Source organism: Haliotis asinina, chromosome 3 (genome assembly GCF_037392515.1).
Source record: "Haliotis asinina isolate JCU_RB_2024 chromosome 3, JCU_Hal_asi_v2, whole genome shotgun sequence".
In the NCBI taxonomy this organism is placed as follows: Eukaryota; Metazoa; Mollusca; class Gastropoda; order Lepetellida; family Haliotidae; genus Haliotis; species Haliotis asinina.
This window is the reverse complement of record NC_090282.1, coordinates 27,367,643-27,394,534: the sequence shown is the minus strand read 5'-3', so window position 1 is coordinate 27,394,534 and position 26,892 is coordinate 27,367,643. Positions and strand designations below refer to the sequence as shown.

Here is a 26,892-nt window from a genome sequence, read left to right as displayed (position 1 = left end):
ACTTTCTACTGGCAAGCAAGGATAAGTTGGACCAGCGCAGAGAATGTGCTTATGACAAGTAAACAGTGCATGGCGATGAGCAAACCCATTTGGTTTGTGAAAGGTAGAACAGATATAAACTAGTGCATGTCACTGAAATTGCTTCCATGTGTACAAGTTTGCTGAAACAGGCCATGTGCTTCACCCATTGCACTACACTTGATCGTGGACAACCTGGGCCCCTTCAGTCACAATGGCAAGCGCTAGTGGGCAGGACTAATACATGCTACCATAGGTCAACTGTCACATCTGTGCTCAACTTATCCTTGTTTGTCAGTAACTACTCTGTCCTCACTTTTGTCACCATCAACAAAAGTCACTGGCTTGTGGGAACTGCTCTGGACACCCACAGTAGTCAGTGACACACTGTCCACCTTCAGAAGCCATTGCAGACTTCTAAAACCAATAAGATCCTTCTAAAGTCTTCTCACCAGAAAACAGAAACACAGAGCATACTTTCAAAAATACCCTAATGCTTGGTAACTGACATTTTCTAACAGCAAAATGAAACTGCTCATTCAAGTGTATTATTTGTCTACTTTGTAATGTCTGTAATGTCTGTAGTGTCTGTAATGTCTGTAATGTCGTGGCAGATCCTGTCTGCATGCACCTGATCACAGTCAAACAGGAAACAATGACCACTGTGACTCTCCCCTGTACTGGAGCACATCCACTGCCTCAATCAGATGCACATCCTTCAACATGAGATAACACCCCAGTGGGAGAGTATTGACGTATCATTAATAACATATCTTTGTCACATGAAGGGAACACGATAATGTGCCTGTGAGACAAATCCGGCAGTGACTGATGATATTCCAAATTGACGAAGAATATAACACCCGTGATGGTGCAGGTATCCACAGAGAAATCATACAATTTCACAAATCCTTTCCAATTAGTCATGCCTCTGAACAATAAATAGACATTCCTCACAGTCAGAGAGGCAACATTTATGGAATAAAAACGTTTTAGCTGCAATGCTTTTGGAGCCAATGTACGCAGGAAACTTTTAGGTTGCTTGAGGGTCAAATGAATAGAAATGAGAAATAGTACCTGAATCTTCAAGCCGAAATGTATACCAATTATGAAGCATACAACCCCTTATGGATGACAACTTCCTAGGAAGTTCAACAAAACTCTTTTTGTACAAGAGATCATAAGGTTTGACCAGTCAAAATTTTGTATGACCACAACTGAGGGAGCCAGCAATATGATTGTTCCAGTTCACGAAACACTAAGGTGATCGTATGTCACTAACATGACCTTAGTGCAATGTTAAAGAAAGAGGAGAGTGAGTGAGTGAGTGAGTGAGTGAGTGAGTGAGTGAGTGATTGAACGAACCAATGACATGTGTCAGCCAAGTCAGTGAGCCTGACCACCAGATCCCATTTGTTGCCTCTTACGACAAGCATAGCCACCTTTTATGGCAAGCATGGCTTGCTGAAGGCCTATTCTACCCCGGGACCTTCACAAGTCTTAAAGAAAGAAGAGTTAAGGTTGTCCTTAGTAAAGGTTACTTTGTGAAAGAGCCCATGTGCAAAAACTGGAATGCCAAGTTAAGCGTACAATTCTTAATAACTATGTGTTTCCCATTTTGTAAGCTCAGGCCCACCAAAGAAAACTTTCCTATCTGGGCAGAAAAATTCTGAAAAGTCCACATTTTTATCATGGAAATTGCAACATAACCATAATACCTCACTAGTGAAATAAGTCAAAAAAGCCCTGAAGAGTCTGCAACTTTGATCTTGTACATGAGCACATGGAAGAGGAAGTCTCGACCGCATGTTGACATTTTCCAGATGGAACAAAAGTTACATTCCCTTTCACAAGTATTTCTGTTGTGTTATTTGGCATTTATCATCATCATGCTTGTGTGCGCTCTTGTTTAGTTTACGTTCCATTCATATAAAATAATTGACAGGAATTATTTCGACATACAGTCGAACCCCATTGTCTCGAACTCGGTTGAGACGAATTCTCGGATGTGTCGAACTGACATGTCGGTCCCTGCCGATTTCCTTACATTTATCATTATTTTTACCCTGATGTGTCGAACTAGATGTGTCGAATTCCCGGTTGTGTCGAACTCATTGTAGGGTCCCCAAAGGCTCTAACAAGTACAAATTTACCCTTTTGTCTCGAACTGTCAAAGCTGCTTGTTGCAACTGAAAACTTCAGTCGCGCAATCGGAAGTCATCCTCATAAACGTGCTACCTACAGATCAAAAGTAACGATTAACGGACTCAACAATCAAGTGACATGTTTAACTATGCATCTATACACACATTGTCAGCACACTTACCAACTGAACTTTACTCAAACAATTAACCATAATTAAGTTGTTATCAGTGACACGTTGATCACGGACCGACAGGATATCTCTAAACAAACAATGGCGCATGTTGTTGTCATGTGACAGTCTATGTTAGCGGTCATGTGATTTCCTTGAAAATACAAAATGAGAAGTGAGGAAAACGAAGTTGGATTATCTAAATTGATGTTTTGATTTTGGTTTAGTATTTAAGGTGTAGGATCATTTTTTTTAACCAGTACGGTTAGTAACATGGCAGAGCAATTCAGCGAAGGACCCGGGGGGGATGTGATGCCATGCCCGAACGCCAAACAGACTGTAATTTCAGATTTTTTAAGAGATAAATTCCCCACATGTACACGTATGTACATTATTATTTCGTTTGTATGAACTATACAACTTTTATACCGACTGAAAATGAATTAGTGCTGTCAACTAAATGGGATCGCTTGTGAGTTTGTTAAATTATTCTTGTTCTTATCTTTTTGTATGCATATTTATTTGCCATGACGAATAAAGTGATTGAATTGATTTACATTTGTATATGTTGTAATTTAAAGATCAATACTGCCGTAAACGTTTATTGCAAAGATATATTTTTCGTATGTGTATCCTACTGCAAAATAACGATGTGTTAAGCACCGGGGTCGTGTTGGTTCTTGGTCTTTTCAGTGCTGACGGATGTGTGGAACACTTGGATAAGTCGAACTTTCCCCTTGGACCCGACGAGTTCGACACAACGGGGTTTGACTGTATTTAATAATTTTTCTATGCGAGTCAATTCATGGCTGCTTGGGAATTTGAGAAAAAGCCCGGATTGTAACACACATGCACAGTAGAGGTCAAAGTTCGTTGATAGAAAAATGTTGCAGTTTTATAGTCTGTTGTTACCGCTTCATGGATGACAAGGATACTTATGGATGACAAGGATACTTATGGATGACAAGGATACTTATGGATGACAAGGATACTTATGGATGACAAGGATACTCATGGATGACAAGGATACTCATGGATGACAAGGATACTCATGGATGACAAGGATACTCATGGATGACAAGGATACTTATGGATGACAAGGATACTTATGGATGACAAGGATACTTATGGATGACAAGGATACTTATGGATGACAAGGATACTTATGGATGACAAGGATACTCATGGATGACAAGGATACTTATGGATGACAAGGATACTTATGGATGACAAGGTCATTATGGCTTTCACCAACATATATACTCACAACACACATGGAATTTCTTATGAAGACTACTCAGGACTCTTTTTCTAAATAAAATCAAACTCTCTGAATAAAGAAAAAAATCCCAAAACAAACACATACCACATAACAAACATCTTTGTTCTTCGAACATGGAACACACTAGGTCCCTTTCCTCAGTAATTTGAATTACCTTGTATCTGTAATCTGACAATGTCCACATTAAATGCACAGCCTGAAATCTGTTGTAATCCAACTTCTGACCATAAACAGGAACACCACCTTCCTACAGCTTGCTGTTCTGACAGACACAATTCATGAAAACAGAATTAATGACAAAAGATTTGATTAGGATCCTGAGAAATACTTTGTGAGGTGTGCACATGAGTGAGTTCGGTATTCTAAGGTCTCATGACATGGATGAATTATAGCTTTGATCTAAGAGAATTCTCTTCAAAAACACCTTCACAGCAATCCACAATATTTACAGACCACTCATTCATTTTCAATCTATGACAATCTCATAAACAACAAACAACACATTTGAATGATCACATTTTTTCTGCTTTCTCTTAAAGGTGTCTTAAGAGCAGAAAAAAAAGAAACTGTAATTTTTTGTACAACAAACAAACTGATCATGTTTAAAGCTGAAAAGAAATAGCAATTACAGTTATGTCCTCATGGGATATTAAAAAATACTTCATAAAATATGTGTTGATTAAACTGTGGTGGTATTTTTGTAGTTCATCATGAAGCTCAGCCTCCTTGCTTACTCTTTGTGGCTGTGTCCTTTAAGGGGACACTTTATTGTACAGAATTGGTAGCATACTTGTTACTTCTAAATCTGTTGAACATCATCTGCACCACTGTGATAATGTTTCCACCAAGCAGTCATCGCATCCATGATCGTGGGTTGAAACCTGTAAGTTCAGATTGTCTTCCATTCGTTCTTCAAAGAGGCAATAATCCAATCTCACCTCAAAAGCATTCTCAGTAGGACCACAATGGATCATAAGGACATAACTTACGATATCAATCACCGGATTGTCTGGTAATGAAGTGACTTCATACAGATCATTGTCTGATACCTGAAATACAGCTTACTGCAGTGTTAGACAACAAATAGTCACAGAGAGATACAAATGTGATACTGCTCCCTACATCAATCACTGGATTGTCTGGAATAGAAGTGACTACATACAGATCGCTGTCAGAGAGCTGGAATATACACTCATGGAAAAAGTTAAGGGAATGCATGTTTCTTAGGGCAATTCAAAATTTCTTCGTACTAACTTTAGCGCCGTGTATTATCGTTTTCGTGAAGAGCAGCACACTCAGACTCACCATAATGCTTTCCATGCACGTGCACTACATTCTTCTGAAGTTACATGCACTTAGATTTACATGTTACATGTATGTGCACTGTCAAACACAACGGTTAATAACATTGTTAACATAGCGAGACAGTGCTTAACTTTGGCACAGAAATGGGAGGCAGTTGGCATGGTTAATGGTGGGAGCTCATTACGACAGGTTGCAACAACTTTTCACATGTCTGTTAGGGTGATATCCAGACTTTGGAATCTCTATGGAGTGACTGGTGACGTCAAAATGAGGCGTGGTCGGGGAGGAAAAAGAAAACCACCCCACGGGATGACCGGACCCTACTCCTTATTGCTCTGTGAGACAGGTTCAAATCCTCCTCCAAAATCAATACGGAATTCAGGCAAAGAACAAACGTCAGAATTTGTTCATGTACAGTGCGTAATCATCTTAAATCGGCTGGTCTAAAAAGCCACCGTCCATTGGTTGGAATCAACATGACTGAGCAACACAAGCGCTTGAGACTGCAGTGGGCACAGAACCATGGAGGAAACACCATACGTCAATGGCAAAACACCATGTTTAGTGATGAAGGCAGATACACACTAGATCATAATGACGGTCAAATTCGAGTTTGGAGATGTGCTGGGGAACGTCACAGTGCCTGCACCATCAAACAGCATGATCGTTATGGAGGGGGCTCTGTTATGGTGTGGGGCGGGTTTACCTTTAACCACAAACCAGATCTTGTGCGTGTTGATGGCAGGATAACAGGTGTATCGTGACGAGATCTTGAACCCAATTGTGATCCCCTTTGAGCGTACAGCAGGTTGAATGTTCGAGTTCCAGCATGACAATGCCCGCCCTCATATTGCTCATGTTTGTCAGGACAGACTGAGGGCTGCAGGTGTACAGGTGTTGAAAGGGCTGGCATAAAGTCCTGACCTTAACCCCATCGAACACCCTTGGGATATTCTTGGCCGCAATGTTTGGGACAGACCTGTTCAACCCAACAATTTGGATGAACTTTTTGTGGCTCTCCAGGAAGAACGGCATAGAATTCCGATTGGTACCATCCGTATACTCATTCGCAGCATGCCACGACGATGCCAAGCAGTTATCCAGAGATATGGGGGACACACTCGATATTGATTTTCATCACTTGACATAAGCCTTTTCATCTGTATGAACTTTTCTCTAACTGATTCAAAGATTAAAAGTCACAGCTATTTCATGCGTTCCCTTAAATTTTTCCATGAGTATAGCTTACTGCAGTGTTAGACAAGAAGCAGTTGTAGAGAAATACCAATGTGATACTGATCACTACATCAATCACTGGATTGTCTGGTATAGAAGTGACTACATACAGATCGATGTCAGTGAGCTGGAATATAGCTTACTGTAGTGTTAGACAACAAGCAATTGTACAGAAATACAAATGTGATACTGATCACTACATCAATCACTGGATTGTCTGGTATAGAAGTGACTACATACAGAAGACTGTCAGTGAGCTGGAATACAGCTTGTTGCAGTATTAGACAACAAGCAATTGTAGAGAGATACAAATGTGATACTGTTCACTACATCAATCACTGGATTGTCTGGTATAGAAGTGACTACATACAGATCACTGTCAGTGAGCTGGAATATAGCTTACTGCAGTGTTAGACAACAAGCAATTGTAGAGAGATACAAATGTGATACTGTTCACTACATCAATCACTGGATTGTCTGGTATAGAAGTGAATACATACAGGTTGCTGTCAGAGAGCTGGAATATAGCTTACTGCAGTGTTAGACAACAAGCAATTGTAGAGACATACAAATGTGATACTGTTCACTACATCACTCACTGGATTGTCTGGTATAGAAGTGAATACACACAGATTGCTGTCAGAGAGCTGGAATATAACTTATTGCAGTGTTAGACAACAGTCATGGTCACTTACAAATAGTGTTATACTGCTCTACACAGGAGGACACTCAAACACAAATGAAGAAATCAATCTACCATCTCTACCCAGTTATGCAAACTGCCAGCACGGAAGTGCCTGTACTTGTGGAAGGTTCATACTCTCCAGTCAATGAGTGAAACATTTTGTACAGCACGCCACCTGAGACGTGATGCTGCATGATCCATTTGGGCAGCATGTGATCCAAATCAATACTGGTTACAGTCATGATATGTCTAATTCCTGTGAAATTAGCAATTACATGCTTCTATCCTGTCATGTATCTAAATAAGCCCCAGTTTGTAAGAAAATACCACTGATTTTATCATGTGCTACCATACTGTCAGTATAAGATTATTCATGGTCCATTTATTCCATAACTCTCCATAAAAAAATATACTTTGCTGAAGCCTTTTGAATGAGATCTTATCAAGTCTCATAGCATGTCAACATGTTCAAATGATGATGAATGACACACCTGTTAAGTTACATAATTCATGTGGCCCAAACAGCATTCGAAGTAACTGCAGGCCCAGAGGCCCAGTGCCAGTTGCTATTGTATCGGGCTGGCAGTTTCAAATATGTGCAGGCCCTATGGTCTTCAGTAAATCATCGATCAACTGGAATGTTTGCCCCTTTGTTCTTTATTTACGTTCGGGAATCATCCACGATTGATCATGCTACAATAACTTACAGTTTCACTTTCTGGTATTCTGGTGTAGAAATGTCAACACAAGTCTAACAAATAAAAACATGTCTGTGTGCTATAGACTTCGCTTGATTTCACTTGATTTTGTGCACAATGTAGTCTATTTTGTTTTTATTGGTTAGACTTAACCCAAATGAGCCTGCAGATTTCATTCAGGGCCTGTAGATTTTAATGCCTGCAGATAGCAGCAGGCACTGATGGCCAGCTTGTAAATTAAAGTATTACACTGGGCCCAAACATTCCAGATTAAATTATCCTACAGTTGCTTCCCTTGGCTGTGCCATCATATAATAATTTCAGCTTTCAGAAACCATAATACTATCATTCTTTTAGTTAACATCATATCTGAGACGGTGTGTTTGTTTTTGTTTTTCAGATGCTGCCAAGGACATGGTAAATGTCGCATGATAAGAGTGGCCTGGTGGTTTGTGTGTTGGTCTGTTGTACAAATGATCAGATTTGATTCTGTGAGTGAGTGGGTGGGTGTCATAATGTGCCACATTATTGTCAGTGTCAAATAGCACTTTTCTTGTTCTGGACATGAGGTTAACCAAGATTAACCATGACATCATGAAAGTCACTACCAGCACCTGACTGACTGAGTGAGTAAGTACAGTTTAACAGCTCTCTGAACAACATTTCAGTTTAACATGATATGTCAGCTCAAAAGAAAAAAGCTTTAAGCGATATTTACCACTTTGGGAATACCCACAAGATGGTGCTGATAAACCTAAAATCATGTACTAACTGCAATCAGCTACAGCGTGTTATGTCCATTCTTCACAATACATCATGAATCAGCTTACTAAACCCAAATGCATACAAGTGCCAATCTTCAGATGACTGTCACAGAGCTAGGAACAACCCAAAGGCTTCATTCAACATCCAGCTGCCACACAACCTGATCTACTGGTATCTCTCATGAATCAACAAACTGGTCAAGAGTGAGGTTCATATACAGACCTAACCAAAGTGATAAAGCCATGACAATCACCTCATAACATCCTTCTATCAAATATCATGTTGTTTTATGTATCTGCAAATACAAAGTTCATGAAGACCAAGATAAAGTCTTCACTCATGACAAATAGTACTGTCTGGTCACAAACATGCATCATAAAAGTTGTAATTCTAAATATTTCAGGACTATCAGTTCTACAGGGCTTGTAGCAAATTCACGTAACAAATACCTTGAAATAGTTTATGGTTTTGCACTAACAAAAAGTCAATTTCTTGGGAGAAATGTGTCCCACACATCATGATTATGCTCTCAGTTACACATTCTCCTCTCATTTGTTAGACCAAGAACCCGTTGCCTCATACATTCCCATATCAATATTTTCAATCACTGCAAAGGCAACTGAAAACAGATTAATTTGTAATTGATCACCTCCTCATCGCCATTGTACCCACAAAAGGAAGCAGTTTTTCTTCCAGCCATAATCAAGGAACTGTTTCCAGATCAACTCCAACATTAAATCACATACAAGTCTCTCTCCAAGTTCATTTTCAGGCTCCTTCCAACTCAAAATTGAAAGTTGGGGATCATTTTCTTCCTAACTAATTCTCAACGATCTCATCAGGAAAATGTCTTGGAATGATTACTGCTGTAACAATCTCTCTATTCATAAATTGAGGATTTTCCCAAAAACACCTAGCAGAGAGTTCAGATTTGTGTTAAATTATGATTGATGAAGGGCAATTTTCACCTGTAATTACCTGTTCTCTCACATCATGTCCTTATTTTGTTTCTTCTTCTTTCATTTGAGAGGATTTTCCTTCAAGAATGAAGATGAGAAAATTGGGGGGGCTGTTTTAAGTGAATGTAAAACTCCATCTGTTTTGTCTATGATAGGCAGCAGTATCAATCACAGTCTTTTCTCTGCTGCAGCTTTCAAAAGTCTCATTGAAGTGACAAATAAATCTACTTCTTAATTTAAAAAAGTTCACTTCCAATCTAATTTGGGACGACACACCATGTTTATTGAGAAAACACCCTTGAAAGTGGTAAATTATTGAACAACCCTTCAGAAATATTGCCATCATCTTCATTTGGGGAGCATTACTGTCATAAATAAGAAGGAAGCTTCAACGAAATGAAGTATCAAAGTTGGCTTACATTCCAAATGGAGAACTAACAGATATGTGAAACAAGGATGCCTCAGAATTAGATAAAAACAGACGTTCCTCTGAAATGGCTAAAAACAACTTCACGTGACCCTCAAATAACAAAGGAGAGAGGCAAATTAGCACGCAAAGTGTCACTTCTGAAGTGGAGTCAGATGCTTGATATCTTTCTAACATTTTCATGATGATACAAACATTCTAAAAACCCACATAACCAGAGATTGATGAATGACTGAATAAGTTGGCTTTAACACATTTTGGAACAATATTCCAGTTAGATGTGGGCATGTCAGACTGGGGAGGAAGCCCATTGTAATGCAGACTACAGATGTTCCTGTTTTTACTTGGAGTGGTGATGTTTAGTTGAAGCTTCTGAGCACTGGTGGGAGGCAGACAATCATGGAAAGATAATCAAGACAGAAGATCACTGGTTTCAGACAGGTCTAACAGATGCCCCTCTGCATCACAGTCTTTAGGCTGATCAGCATACTATTCCACCAAGGTACCATATATTACCACAGATAAACTAAATTTTGAGGACCAAAACAAGCAGTCTGAGGAAAGGGTTCAGCTGATCTATCAGACACAATTTCACACAAGTATTTTTCAGGTCATCAGTGCCCTCTCAGGATGAGCTTGCAGGTTAGCAGTACACCAGCCTGAAGGTTTACAATGATAACAGCCACTTTGATAACAAGAGTCATCAGAAGATGACATATCAGCCCGGCCCCCACATATTTGAAAGGACAAATCATCTGATAGTTACTTAATGTCTTTTTATACTAAGCTTGAATTGTCTCCATAGAATTCATGCAAAATATGAATGGCATATATCTGTAAGCAGCAAAAGGCAACAAGAGTTGTCTAATATATCTGCCAAGATCTGTTGAAAGATATGAAATGCATTTTAAGTTCTGTTCCAGAAACGAAGCCCATCCGTCCATTTTGAGACAAAGTTCTGATCACTGCTGTTTAGTTGTTTGCACAAACAATTGACAGAAATATGATGTACCATCTTGATATTACGGGTCAAGTTGAGGGGTGGTATATCAATGGTAATATACGGTAAGATGTTATAAAGCATGGTCTGGTGTGAAGTGTAGTGATGTATGAGCGTAGGACTATCAGTGATGGGATATACACTGGGATTTAAAGCTACATATCACACGTTTCTTGCAAGGGACAAACCTATGTACAACGAATTGTCCTGGGTCTGGCAACCTTGCCATCTGTGTACACCAGCGCATAATAGACATTGAAAAATGAGTCCCCTTTGTTGCTGTAGGATTCCATCTGTGCCCACCAAAGCATAATAGTCAGACATTGAGAAATAAGTCCCCTTTGTTGCTGTAGGATTCCATCTGTGCCCACCAAAGCATAATAGTCAGACAATGAAAAATGAGTCCCCTTTGTTTCTATAGGATTCCTGTGAGCAGTGGGCACTTACTACTATGGTATCCAATTCGTGACAACCATAGTCCTAATCAACACTGATTAAAGGTTGATCTACCCTTGTCATATCAATAGCTACAGACTTTTACAAACTAATTTTTAAGCACAAAACTTCCAATAATTCTAAGGGCTGATCTTTCCTCCTTCCCTGTACTGTTGTACCTACACGGTCTGCAGTCACAAGCAAATGTAAAAACTGCATCATTACATATTAATTGAAAGCTTTATCTTACTGATTCATACTGTTGGGATTATGTGCATGAATACACAAGTTGGTCTCCAGCAACCTGGTCTGTCACCAGATCAGACAAAATGGATCTGGTGGCTCATCAGTTTGATTAATAACACGTCATCATATCGGAATAAGCATGTCAGTCACTGGATTAGCTGATCTAGATACAATTATCTACAGATGACCAGATACGATTATCTACAGATGACCAGATACAATTATCTACAGATGACCAGATACGATTATCTACAGATGACCATCTTGCAGCTAAACAACATGGAGGGTTCTGCAACTTCTGTATTATTTATATGATGATGTTTTTTGTGTAAACATCCTCTAAGCTTGTATGTATTGGATAAACATCAGTCAACTTACTGTTCACACCATTGTCATGTACACATGGCCTTTCCTGAAGTATTGCACGTGACTTGTTTGATAACCTTGTTAGTAGCTACAGAAACACTGCTCAAATTAATAATAACAAAGTCACGTATCCATAGAAATCTCCCCATTGTTCATCAGCCAACTTCTACATCACTCTCAAAGAGGTTATCATACAACTGGAACATTGTAGAGTGTGGCGCTAGTCCTGACAGTTCTGAGATGAAGGTAGAGGTCAGGTCTACTGTTAAGGTAGCAAAGGTTCAACTATGCGCAGCAGACGCAACCACTGAAATGTGGGAATAACACACTGTTCTTTCTAAGCTACATAGTTCTGTTGAGTTGCTGGTTCTCCAACCATGGGACCCGTGAAGGTCCTGGGGTACAATAGGCCTTCAGCAACCCATGCTTACTACAAAAGGTGACTATACTTGTCATAAGTGGCGACTAACGGGATCGCGTGGTCAGGATCGCTGACTTGGTTGACACATGCCATCGGTTCCATATTGCGCAGATCGATGCTCATGTTGTTGATCACTGGATTGTCTGGTTCAGACTCGATTATTTACAGACCGCCACCATATAGCTGGTATATTGCTGAGTGCAGCGTAAAACTAAACTCACTCACTCACTCTCCAACCATGGATCACACACTAACCTTTTACTAGTATGTATTAATCTGGATGTGCACTGCATATTATGCAACTGTCAAGATCTGGGTTAGAATTGATCTTCAGTAACTCATGCTTGTTGTTAGAAGTGACTGACAGGATCAGGTGGTCAGGCTCACTGACTTGTTCAACACCCAATTGCACAGATCAGTGCTCATACTGATCACTGAATTATCTGGCCCCAACTCAATTATTCACAGGCGCCACATATTGCTGGAATATTGCATCAAACAACACAAATACAAAAGCTTACTATGATATCACATTGACAACTTCATGGGTGCAACATATGTCATATTTGGGATTTCACTTTCTTAGTAAAGTACAAAGTCATGGGTTATTAGTGTGACTGGGAGTAGTTTTATGTCGCCTTTAGCAATATTCCAGCAATATTATGACAGGGGACACCATTTGTGGAATCAACACCGACATGACAAATCATCCCTCTAACTTTAGGGTTACCTCCTCCCAATGAGTTATGAAATACATGAGTTTTATTATGTCTTTTGTTGTCCTGAAATTTCATATTGGACCTGACAATTGCTAAAACACAACTGCACATCTGGATAGACAAAATGATCATCGACAATATTATATCTAACAATTATTGGATATTTTCTGTAACATCCGTTCTTAATGGAGCTCTCACAGTGGAAACAGACATGACGTGATGCTGGAATGGTAGAATAATGATTATAAGGATGGATGATGTCATATGTTTCCCAGAAAACTGAACCAATCTTAGTGGTGATATTCAAAATACCTAATAAATAGGATGTACTTTCTCATAAAAATATAATACCAAGAAATATTGCTTAAAATTATATCTGTTTTGAAAAAAAACCCAAATGGTATTTAAGAAGGGGTCAAACATTATTTAACATTTCACAAACTTGTACACAGCAGTGCACGTTTCCATTAATTTAAAAAACCCTGAAAATACTTGCTGATTATGACAACCTAAAATAATTACAAATAACATAAACTCAGAGAAAGAAATAAAGAAACACAGGAAAATTCAAGCACTCCTTTAATATTTTCTATTATTCGTAACCAACTTTGAATAGCAATGTGGGAGGGAATCTGAAAATAGATAATGGAACATTGCCTAAAGTTGTGTTCCCTTATTTGTTTCCCTCAGTATATATGATACACATGTAGGACATAAGTTCGACATGAAGAAGTGGAAATTTCAGAGAAGCAGCACTGAGAAAACATATCGATTTAATTTGATAGTAAGATGAAGAATGAATTTTTTTTTAAATACATTTCCGTGTTGAAAATGGAGTTCTGAAATTCAACTGCACTTTTTGTCCAAAAGGCATAAATAAAACAGACCACGAGAATAATGATTCTGAACTATTGTAATGAAAGGATTTTGAATGTGAGTATTTCCTTTGTTTCAAATTTCACTGGATGAATATGTTAAGGTAAGATTGATTTAACATATTTATAGACAGATGGATGGATACAGAAATAAGTGAAATTTTTGTCTTTCAGTGACAGAAGGGACATTCATCTCATTAAGGATTTGAAAATATTTATTTCATGAATTTATACATGATCTCTGTTGGTCTACAATCTATAAATGTCTTATGTTAAGACTGGTCAGAAAAACAAATACACAAGAGCATGCAAATGAGAAATAAGATAGAATTTGGTTTCTTATCAAATGTTGTGAACTTTAAGTGGACTAGTTTGAATTTACCCTTAAAAATATAGTGATGCCACATCAATTTTGGTAAAAGTATGAATTGTGTCTCAACTGAGAGTAGGTGAATGTGAGTGCATAATGAATAGTATCTATGACTGGATAACATAATACACAGGATGAACTGTTCGTTCTGCATCTATGGAATTTATAAAAAAGTTTGATCATCACATCAGAGCCTGAGGCAACAACGTGTAAATTGACAGATTTATTGACTGCAGTTGAGATGAAATCTATTTCATATATGGTTGTAAAATGCAATGCATTTTTTAAACTAATTAAATTATCCATTTATTGTACTTGTGAATTCAACATTTAAAGCTATCAGGATACAATAATCTTGCCTAAGTTTCACTTCTATTCTTATTAATTTGAGGTATTGATTTTTCGCCTATGTCATAATTGTAAGTGGGAATTTTAGGTTAGAGATTTACATAGATATTCTGGTACAATAAATTTTCATTTTATAAAACGTAGTCAAATTTCTAACATTTATTTTCTTAAGTGGTTCAAAATTAGTTCTTTTACAAATCTTCTTGAGACTTGCTCGTCAGATTAGAATCTCATTTGAAAATACAAAGTTCCAAATACAGACTTTAACATTTACTCATTCCAGATACAGATATTTTTTGGGCATGTACTCTGTAGACTTTATTGATCTTGAGAAAACTTGTCAAAGATGGCTCTCTCATAGATATATGCAATTACAAATTAAACAGATAGAGGAAGCTGGTCTCGGTCAATCCCATAATCCTCAGTGGTCAAGGTTAATGACCATCACTCGACTGTCCGTCTACTGCCTCCAGAGGTTCCTTATTCTTCTAAAATTGCTGGAATCTAACGTCGATCTGTTCAATTTCTTATCCATTTCAGCCAAATGAAGCACTTAAAGTATTACCTGAAAATGATCAAACTCCACGGGCAACGAAATCCAACTGACACGTCTCAAACATAGCTAGTCAGAATGTGTCTGCCAGTACTTCATACAGACATATGCCGCTCACAGATGTATCATGGACATGGAAACTCGCCAGACAAACATACTTTACCAGGAGATCATATTCGGTACCGTCACAGACAGTTATTGATGAACTAACTCAATCTGACTATATGAAGTAAGACAAAATTCTCCATGGATTAGGCTTTGATATAAGGTTACTGCTTTTCAGATTAACATAAAACATGGAACACTGACATGATATGATTGGAACTTTCACAAACGGAAAACTTGACAAAGTTCTTTTTGTACTGAAATAGGGCTGTATTGATGGAAGATTTCCAAGTAATATATTTGTAGTTGAGGTTCACAACATGCCGATGATAATCAAACTTTAAAACTGGAAGAATAATCAATGTGGAATATAAAATGATGAAAGGGTGAGAGGTAGGGCAGGAATGTATTGTAAATAATAAAGAACTTGTAAATCCACAACACATATTGTTATTTAAAAAATCCGGAAGTTTGAACTATCAATGCCATAGATTCTTCAATATTTAACATGACTAGTGAACTACTAAAATCAACAAATTCCTTCATCAATGTCATAAAGAAGCAGAGTGTGCTTATGATACATGATTAAAGTGAGTGTGGATTGCCGTTGTTGACAGATGGTGTGGGTATTGAGCTGACCAACAGCTGTTACTTGCCACTAACACACACAAACCCAGCCAAATGTACTCTGAAACAAACAAGTTTATGTTCTTGAGTGAGTGAGTGAGTTTTACGCCACACCTGGCAATATACCACCTATGTCATGACGGTCTGTAAATAACTTTACCAGACCATCAAGTGATCAACAGCATGAGCATCGACCTAAGCAATTGAGAACTGATGACATGTGTCTACAAAGTCAGTCAGCCTGTCCACCTGATCCAGTTAGTGATATCGTATGACAAGCATGTGTTACTGAAGATCAATATTCTAACAAGGACCTTCAAGGGTATGTATATCATTGAAATGAAAAGAAACATCAGATATCATTGTCAAAGATGTGTCAAAATTTGGATCTGTCATTAAGAAATCTACCATAAAGCTCAACTCTTAAATGGTTTGAGTTCATCATATGATCCTTAAACAACAAATCCACTCAATCCTTAAGATGAAAAATATGGATCTTGAAGTTGAAATCCATAGATCTTCAAGTTTAAATAAAAAAATGTACTTTTTAATAGCTGCAATACATGGATATTGAAGATGAATACATAGACAGAGCCAACTATAATTAGATACTGCAATCAGTGTCATGTGTAAAACTGATAAAATCAGTAACAAATAACTGCTCGTTTGATGAACATACTAAACTAAAAGTGATAAGATAAACACGATAGCGTTTAAATGACTTGAATCGAAGGTTCCCAGTGGGGGTTGCACACCATGTACATCACATAAATACAACGAAAAGTACACAGGCATCTGAAAGTGAGATAATTTTCACAGAATGCACTGGGCCTGCTACTTTGTGTAAAACAACCTTGGTACTTGTATTTTTTCTTCAAGTTTGTAAAATTGAGCAGGCTCTTGTAATGAGCCAATCTATATTCTACTTCTAATCAGGAAGCAGGACTCTGATTAGGTGTCTCACATTTCAAGGAAAAGTACATGTACACAGTCTCTCAAGCTCCACGATTCCCAAACTTTCATTTGCTTTAACAAATGAAAACGGCCAAAAACATTAAAGAAAATTTATCTTTATACGTCTGTCCGAGCTCTAAGCAGGAACATAAACAGAAGTGGTTTCAAACCCGTATGAAGAATAACATACAGTATGAGGATGTCCTTATTCAAGTTACCCTTGCTACTTAAGCAAGTTTCCCGACATTTAACTAGATACACAGTGTCAAGATTTCAAAGACAAGCCAACATAAATTACACACCAGAAACCTCCTATCCCATTTGAAATGTACTTCACTTTAACATCTTTTCATGTTTGGATACAAGTTTTAAATTGTAAAATAACAATGAAGTATTTTTATTGGCAGGTCTAAATTTCTTGTGAACATTTCACAAACCTTCACCTAGTCATAACCAATTTTTTTTAAATATACTGAGCAAAACTGAAAATCTGACACACTGGATTGTTTGGACTAGGCTCTTAATATCAGGTTTAAGACAATCATTGTAGTTGTATGTTGTGCACAGAAGGTCTTGACATCAAAGTGAAACAAAAGCAAGTCCTGCAAAAATTCTTTAACAACAAAAACATTCAGCATGTCAAGGTACCCTCTAACACAAATGTCAAAACATGGAGAACAATTTGATTGAGGTAAGGGCTGTCTCCTCCTCTACTGTCTCTCACAGCCATACAACATCTCCTCATTGATCTTAGAATGTTAGTAAGCAAGAAGCTGATGTTTAAGATCTTCAATAACTTGCTGATGAACATGAAGACCCAGCTCATCCCAGATGTGTTTGACAGGACTGAGAGAAATTTTGCATAAGACGTATTCGGTCCTAGCATTGTTCACCGAAATGTGATTCTAAAACAAAGTATCAATATGAAATGTCAACTTTGGATTTAATTTACAGAAAATGTCCAGCACCTTGTCAGTTGACACCTTTCTTGACACACAGAGAATACCTTAAATGACATGATCGCAGGGCTCATTGTTTTCACTATCACCTGTGGCTTTGACTCTGAGGTCCATATATGGTACAACGCTGAACATGTCCAGGGTGTCATGGAAAATGATGCTTTAAATTTCTCCTGAATAGGCCCAATTCCAATCAACAAACCTGATCTTGTCCCTTTCCATAAAGCCCAGGAATCTAGTTATATCATTGAATTTTCTGTCTCTATTGACTTGAAAGATTTACTAAAAGCATGTTAATATGTCTTTGAAATGTCTAGATTGCATTCCAAGTAAAATGTCATCTGACTCCCCTCTGCTCTTGATGCCCAGCTAAAGATGGTTTGGTACCTCCTGATCCATGCCAGGAGAGCATTCTGGCTAATGCGGAGGGCTGCAGAGTTGGGGAGTCTATATATTCTCTGGAAAGTTCTTGGTGTGTCCAACTAGGCAGCATTTTCAGGAAAAAGTCTTATCCACTGTCCCAGGGCTGCATGCAGAGGGCGCAAGGGCCCTGAGCTGATGATGAGCCTTACCAGAATGACTGTGCCAGGACCACCTGACAGCTCTCCACTGCAGTTTCATCTTAATCAGTAAAACATGATAACAAAGTGACTAGTATCAGGATACTGATGATACTTTCTACTTAACCATTAAGGACATTCTGGAAATGGACCTTTTCATCTTAAGAATCCCCACCCACCCCCACCAACACAGAGAGAGAGTGTACCATGACTTATGGTAAGTTATAGAACTCCAACTTGGCTCTAGCTGGCACAGTTCAATCCTTATTTCTCTACTGGAAAGGTCACTGGCCTTTTGTACAGTCATCCCTCGCCATGACGTGGGTCTTGGGGTCCATGAATGACCCCTACATTATTAGACATCTGCGTTATAGTACCTATTACATAATGTGGAACAAATGTCAAGTAAAATTGTATTTTCCAAGGACATAACAAAACTGCTATTTCGTGTACTGTGCCTAGTCAAAACTATAGGGTATCGTTGAAGGTGACAATAAACAAACTTTGAAAATAAAAACATATATATGTACAGGAAACTAGCAATAAAAAATCACTAGACATGATAATTGAATTGTTGTTCCTGTAATGCTACCTGAGCTAGAAACAGCGATCAGCTGTGTACAGGTATCGCTAAGCGCGTTATTGCGATGGATGACTGTATTTTTACTCCTATAACAGACGCACCAGACATTTGAAAAAGTTAATATTTATGGTGTAAAAAGACTCCAACACTGGCTCATGAGCACTGATAATACCATCTGGGTTCCATTGTGGCCTAGAACAGTATGTCAACCTACCAATCTTCACCATGCTTGGGGACAGGGAGGGCGAGCTGGTTAAAGCGTCAGGCTAGTGATCCATCAAGGTTCAGGTGTCAATATCTAGCATACCTATGAGCGGGTGTAAAAGCCTTGGAGTCAGCTTTGTGTGCAGACTCCTTCCATGTTGTCACAACCCCTAGTGTACAGTATACAAATGCACTTAAAAGAACCCATGAATCTGTTGGTACAGGACCAGATGGTGGCCACATGAATACAGTCATGGGTATAGCAATGTGCAGTAAACTTGGACAAAGTGCTGTGACTATGTGTCCCAGTCTACCCAGTTGTGAATTGGGTACCTCGTTAGGATGAGAGTCACAATAAACTCAGTGTGCCTAGAGGCAGCAAGAGTTGTATACTCCCCAGGGAGTTGAAATTGATAATCTGATGTGATGTTCAGATTGCGCCATGAGCAAGCACTAGCTGCATGGATATGTACACAATATAAATATGCTACAACAAATAAATAAAAAATGGGTACAACATGTGAAGCCAATTTCTGGTGTCCCTTGCCATGATACTGCTGGTATATTGCAAAAAGCAGTGTTAAATGAAACTGACTCAATCAACATGCTTGTGTTCATGTGCTTGTAGTTGACAATCCACACAAGAATAAGTGTGTTGTCAGTTCTGTGTGGAAAGGTCCGCAAAGTTGGTTCAGACTTTCACAGATTGAAATGTACAGGTGCTGAACATTGAAAGGAGGTGTCACTGAATTTTATTCCTAATCTGATGTTTTCCAAAGTTTCTTGTGTTGTGATCTCAGAGATTGTGATATGGCATGGCAGTTGAGGAGCATTGAGTAATAGTTTAGAGAGGGATCAGTTTTCAGGCACTTGAAGGTTGAAGAGATCAACGTGGACATGATTTGGTTCGTAACAAGAAGCGGAGTTCTCTCACTGTGTGCTGTCCAAATGGACATATAGTTTCTATTCCTGCTGATGTATATTGAATGAATTGGAGACGAAGTACCCCAAAGGCACCACTAGTTTAACTGACCTCACTCAAATTCTCACATGCTGGAATAATGGCATATCATTTAGGAATATTTACACTCTCCTGAAACTGAATTGGAAACACTTCACTTGACTTCAAACTCAGGTTTAACCATCTAGGTCATGCTTGCAATAATTTGTTATTTTTAGAGAAATAAAGTGAGGTTGTAATTTAGCCCATCTTAAGGCCTGTTGACTTCTTACAAATCATTTTAAATAATTTTAAATTCAAACAAGTGTTACAATCTCTACTGATTGATCCAGACTGATAGTTAAATGGTATGAACATAGAGGCATGAGTGAAAATGGCAGTTTTAACATGTGGCATATGTCTAAAGTGTTCCACAAATGTTTGCATTGCATGCAACAATGAAAATTGCCTGGTTGGTGGCTTTTTTTCTGAAAGCACCAAAGCCTTCACCAAACCAATTGACACTTTGACTTGAGACTGTTTACATTAAATCAACAAATTTTCATGAATGAATGGAGTTCAGCAAGCCAGATAATATGCTCACTATAATCTCATCCATTTATATAAATCCTGTTCTATTTACGGTAACCCATGAAAGTCCTGGGTAGAATAGGCCTTCAGCAACCCATGCCTGCCATAAAAGACGACTATGCTTGTCATAAGAGGCGATTAATGGGATCGGGAGGCCAGGCTCGCTGACTTGGTTGACACATGTCATCGGTTCCCAGTTGCGCAGATCAATGCTCATGTTGTTGATCACTGGATTGTCTGGTCCAGACTCAATTATTTACAGACCGCTGAGAAGATTATTGCTGAGTGTGGCATAAAATTCAACTCACTCACTCATTCACTCTTTTTATGGATGTATAATTCAGCTGCCAGCAGTGGCTCAAGTTGAAAAAGATACATGCAAATCAAACACACCAATGAGCCTGTTTTCTTAAGCCATCTTTGAACTGTAACATGTTTATATCAGGTCCCTTTGTGATCTGTTCATAAAAATAAAATTTCAGCCAATACCCATACCATGTTACCTGCAAATAATTTTGGGTATCAATCTTTAAAGCTTCCTAAGAACTTCCAATTATGATAATGCAATATTTAACAAATGTGAACATTTAACACATATTACCATGCTATTCCTGTGGTACAAAAGTCATAATATGCCACATTATTGTCAGTGTCAAATAGCACTTTTCTTGTTCTGGACATGAGGTTAACCAAGATTAACCATGACATCATGTAAGTCACTACTAGCACCTTGTTGAGTGCGTGTGTGCGTGCGTGCGTGCGTGCGTGCGTGCGTGCGTTTAGTTTTATGCCACACTCACAACTACATGTCAGCGGTCTGTATATAATCAAGTCTGGACCAGACAATCCTGTGATCAACAGCATGAGCATCGATCTGCGCAAATGGGATCCGATGGCATGTATCAACCAAGTCAGTGAGCCTGACCAACCGATCCTATTAGTTGCCTCTTACAACAAGTATAATTGCCTTTAATGGCAAGCATGGGTTACTGAAAGCCTATTCTACCTCAGACCTCAGAGAGTTGTTTTTTTGAGACACATCTTACACAATCACTCATGACCACTCCATGGTTCAACACAAAAAATAACCAGAGAAAGGTACTCAAAACCCTTTAGGACATAACAAGAATACCTACTGTAGGACATCTTTCTTGAATTTAATTTGGTAAACATTAACCCACCAGCAACCTTGAATTATCATGAGCTGCTAATGGCGTGATATTTTTTTATATTTTGCCAAGCACCAAACACATGCCTTCTAGCCCTTACAAACAACCTCTGCATCCTAAAGACACATTCCTACGATTTTTTCACCAATATTCAATTCAATAACTTCAAAATATGATGAAAGTCTGAATATGAATAGCAAAAAAGGTTAAGAGGCAAGCTGTGGCAAACTGTGATGACTCGTGGACAAAACCATTGGTACCTCTATTCCCCAGGATACAAGGAGACTTCACTTAACTCACAGGGAGACTTCATTAAAGTCAGAAGGAGATCCATTTAAACTATGCTGTCAGAATTGCTTCCCAGGCTTATCAATTCCAGTCCTCTGTTTTCATTACATAATCCTGTTGTCCTATAAAGGGACGCTCCAGCCAGTATGCTGAATCTTTCAGGGGCCAAAGTAAAAGTGCAGTGTTATCTGAGGTCATATTAAAACTGTACAACAGAATTCTGATCTTCCTAATCATTACTAACATAAAAGGAATCCATTGCTGTCGCACGATGAACTAACATCACTGCCTATGCATCAATTATTTCTTTATTTGGTTGAGAAATACAAACTTTTTATAGAATGATGTTCTTTTCCAAGCCCTAAGTAACATACAGCACCAAAGGAACTGAAGCATTTGGCTTCATCCTCAAGACAGAACTTTCTAAGAAGATGCTGACGCAAAAAGATATAGGATTCTGGATGGGCGATAAAAATGAATAGTTGTACACAAATTAACAGAGTTAAGACTCAGAGGACCATACATGATGTGCATGACATAGGGCATATTACCTTGTGTTCTGTCATCAAGTCTCTTCCATTTGACATGCAAGACACCTGTGATCATTTGTTTGAAAACCAGTTCTTTACCAGTCATGTTTTTTTTGACTGTCAGCACCATTCTGACCCTACTAGCCACATTCCACCAGGAGTGTTCAGGATCATATCATGAGTTCTTGTGGCATGGAGTTTGAAACATAATTATACATACAAAATTATGCTTGATTCAGTGCACAAATAAATTCCTAAAGGTTGGGGAAATGGCATTCGAGCTGAAAATAATTGTTACCAGTCACATATGACATTCACAAGTGACTGAGAGTCAGTCAGTCAGTCATCTTTATTTCCACAACTTACATAATACATGAAATATGACTGCAAGGGACACTACATTGCACCCATATGGGGAATTGAACTCGGCATGTGCTTTAACCACAAGGCTACCCCATCAACCCAGATATTCATGACAGAATAGTCAACATCATAATTGGACTCATGGGTTTCATCAAGATGGCAAAATATTGGAGACTTGCACCCTTGCTTAGCTGTCTTCCCACCTCAAACCGACTCGAGGTGATATAACTGAACAACGATAATACTGTTTACAGCTGTGTTAAATCCTAATTCACCTACTCACTCACTCACTGAGTTGGTCAGTCAACACTGTTTAACAACATTGTCAACATGATTTGAGATATGGCTGCCAGTAAATTATGGAGTCAGTCAAAACTTACTGGCAGGAGGTCCAGGGATCAAATTGACCTCAAGTCCTAACAACAGTCAACTCTTAAAAACTGGAGGTCCAGGGATCAAATTGACCTGAAGTTCCCAAGTGCACTAGCAACTTTTACAAGCAGGAGGTCCAGGGATGATCTTGACCTCAAGTCACCAACAACAACAACAACAGGCAACTTTTACAAGCAGGAGGTCCAGGGATGATCTTGACCTCAAGTCCCCAACAACAACAGTCAACTCTTACATGCAGGCGGTCCAGGGATCATTTTGACCTTGAATCCCCATCTATATCAGTCAGTTCTAACAAACAAGAAGTACTAGGGCCTCTTTGAACTGAATTCCCATGTTGTGTGAAGTAGGTAAAGTTCAGCGGTCCAGTGGTTGCAGTGTTCTCTTTAGACACATTCACTTGTTCCTCACACTGGTCCAACAACACATTTGTGCCCATTAAGGCCCCCAGTTGGTGAATGACTACAATAACGCTACATGCTGGACACACACTGCACAAACTTCACTCTCTTTTCAGTCTACCTGGTTCCAGACAGTGTAATAGGGTCTATCTCTACAACAGATACATTCCTGTATAAGACTAAACAATATGGATGTCAACTTCTTTGTTCTCTACACAACATTTCTGGGCCTTTCCTTGCCCTGTGCCATTCACCTAATGAACGAGAAAAACCCAGAATCATGGTGTATAGAATATAGAAGACAGTGACGTCCATAACATCTTGTCTCATGAACACCAACTTCAATATGCCCCCGAAGAACATCAGGTATGCTCCTGTCACAGATGTTGCTTCATGTATGTAAAGCTACATAAGAAAGGATGACATGTAGAAACTTAGTCATCTATAGGTCATCCTATACTGAGCAATCATTTATGTTAATGTAACCAAATTATTATCCTTGGACTAGGACAAGCTGAAAACCTTAAGGGAAGATATGCTTGATTATTCAGGGTTGAGCAATGACATTTTTTTCTCTGCAAACACAGAAATGTCGACATACATTTAGAACATTTTGTACAGCACGGTTAACCACCTGAATATTTTCAAATCTAAACTGAAGACATGGAGGTTTAAGAAAACACACAGAGTTGCTCAAAGAGTGCTACTGAGCAGAACTTTTTGGTCTAGAACTGTCACTACATATTTTGATGATGATAATGACAACGACAATGAGGTTGATGATGATGTTTACCTTTTTCCCAAACACCTGCTGACATCATAGATCCATCTTATTATTATCTTAAAGACATGTGGGCTTTTATGCCAAATGGAATGTGTTTTGGCAGAAAACAGGGACTGATTATTCCTTGGTGTTGACGATTGAGATGTATAATAACCTTGAGAATCACCTTCACCCCTAACATGCGTCATCAATACGACAAAACATGAAGACAAATATACCTAATGGGACATGATACATTTCGAAAATGAAATGAACCAACAACAGAAAAATCCAGGCCACAAACATCAAGAAATTGTCACATCTCTACTGGGATGCCGTGTATGGTAATCATACACTGACTATACATCTCAGCAATACACATCCCCAGTGATGGCAGGTCCACTGTGAGACAACCTATATCTGTAGACATGGAATTATGTACAAGTGCATGTAAGCCGGTCTCCCTGCAGGGAGGGGATGTGGGGAGAATACTTGTCTCACGTGGGGCTGACACTTGTTGTCCCTTGGGGGTGGGAGTGTCTGAGCAAGGCTTTGATCTCAGACATCTGTGGTAAACAACAAAACAGCTCCTTGATGGAGAGAAACGTGACTGATTTTGTCATCTTGGCAATTTGATTAAAGTGAAATGTTTTTCAATGATTTTGTCATCTTGGCAATTTGATTAAAGTGAAATGTTTTTCATTTTTATGGATTAGCCAATTGAAGTGAAGTGGTCATGCTTGCATCAGGTTGGTGACTTGAAACACAGAAAGAGTTGTGGTTCACACTTTCAATGTGGTTCTTTTTGTCAGACATCGAGACATCGACATGCCTTCTAAAGATTATTGGCTATCATTCATCATCAGACTACAAGAAGTCAAAGAGAGTTACCTTTTCATTAAAAATGTTGAAATTTCACATTTACATGACAGGCAGGTTTACTATCCTACCATCAACATCATCAACACCACAGCACTGCATCTTGTTTCAGCATCAGTGCCTTAAATATCAGAATTGATGTTTTCACAACCAGATCATGTATCTATTGTGTGCTCAAGCCCACTTCATGTTGTCACTTTCTCCACACATGTTACACTTGTGGGAACTCCTTTGAAGGATCACCAGGGTCCCTTTGCACCTCTCCAAGTGTACAAGGGGATCTGATATCCCTGTCTGACGTCAGGCGTGGCAAATGGCTGATTGTATAGACAAGTTGTATCATGAAATGACCTGAACTGTGACTCTAACAAAAAAAAATTTGAGCAGTTATGTTTTGGTGTCAAATGCTAAAACAAAGCAGTAATGAGGTACCCTGTGAGAGTAAGGGGTTGTGGCTTCTAAATCAGCAGTGGAAAGGCACTCTGTTGGGGCTGATATTTTAACATGTTTGACAAGGCTGGTCATGGATTTTAATTCACCAATGAAAAGACACTCTGTTGTGGATAATCGTATTGGCGAGACGCAGTATCAGATGATTTGAACTCTGAATCTGAAATAAGAAACCTTGGGCAATTACGTTTCGGTGTCTTCAGTTGTTGAAGTGAGCTCACCTGATACAAACGAAGATTAAATCATATAATATAATGATAAAATAATGAGATAATGACATTCCCTGCTTGATAAAGCAGTCACGGATCTTGATTCTGTGTTGAAGAAGCACTCCCTTGAGGTAATATGGTACACCGTTTCAGGAAGTGGTTCTAAATACTGACACTATATTGAAGAACCACTCCCATAAGGTAAAATGGCACCATGTTTGACAAAGTGGTAGTACCTATAGAATCGGTACCTGACTGTAGTGGCACATATTACAGAGATGTATTACCTGATTGAATATGGACACTCGTAGCTCTGCTTGGCCTCAATGACTGCCTCGGCTTGTAAGGTCAAAAGCTGGGATATAGCAGGAACAACACCTTGCAGACTTCTGTAACCCAAAACAACAACCATGCAACAAAACTGTCTTTGAAGGCACACTAATGTCTGACATAACTGTTTTTCATCCACTTTAGTTTATGAATTGACTACAAGCTCAAAAATATTCAAAACCATACTTGACTCTTGATGGAAAAGCCGTTGGTTCAGTTGGGAAAGATTGGTATTTCTATGCTATTTTGGAAAAACTTATCACAAGATATTGCAAAACGTTAGGTAGGCAACTCTATTTTCATTTTGAAAGTCTTACCACAAGATATTGCAAAACGTTAGGTAGGCAACTCTATTCTCATTTTGAAAGTCTTACCACAAGATATTGCAAAACTTTAGGTAGGCAACTCTATTCTCATTTTGATAGTCTTACCACAAGATATTGCAAAACATCAGCTAGGCAACTCTATTCTCATTTTGAAAGTCTTACCACAAGATACTGCAAAACGTTAGGTAGGCAACTCTACTCTCATTTTGATAGTCTTACCACAAGATATTGCAAAACGTTAGGTAGGCA

At 38.6% G+C, this 26,892-nt stretch overlaps 1 protein-coding gene across 1 annotated transcript in view; it reads right to left on the bottom strand.

Annotated features, from left to right (window-relative positions):
* The window catches only part of LOC137277761 (focadhesin-like), a 482,967-nt gene that overhangs the window by 140,643 nt on the left and 315,432 nt on the right, over positions 1-26,892 (bottom strand). Inside the window, exon 5 of the mRNA XM_067809678.1 lies at positions 26,275-26,376. Coding sequence (XP_067665779.1) covers positions 26,275-26,376 — 102 coding nt within the window. The remainder of the gene's footprint in view (positions 1-26,274; positions 26,377-26,892) is intronic.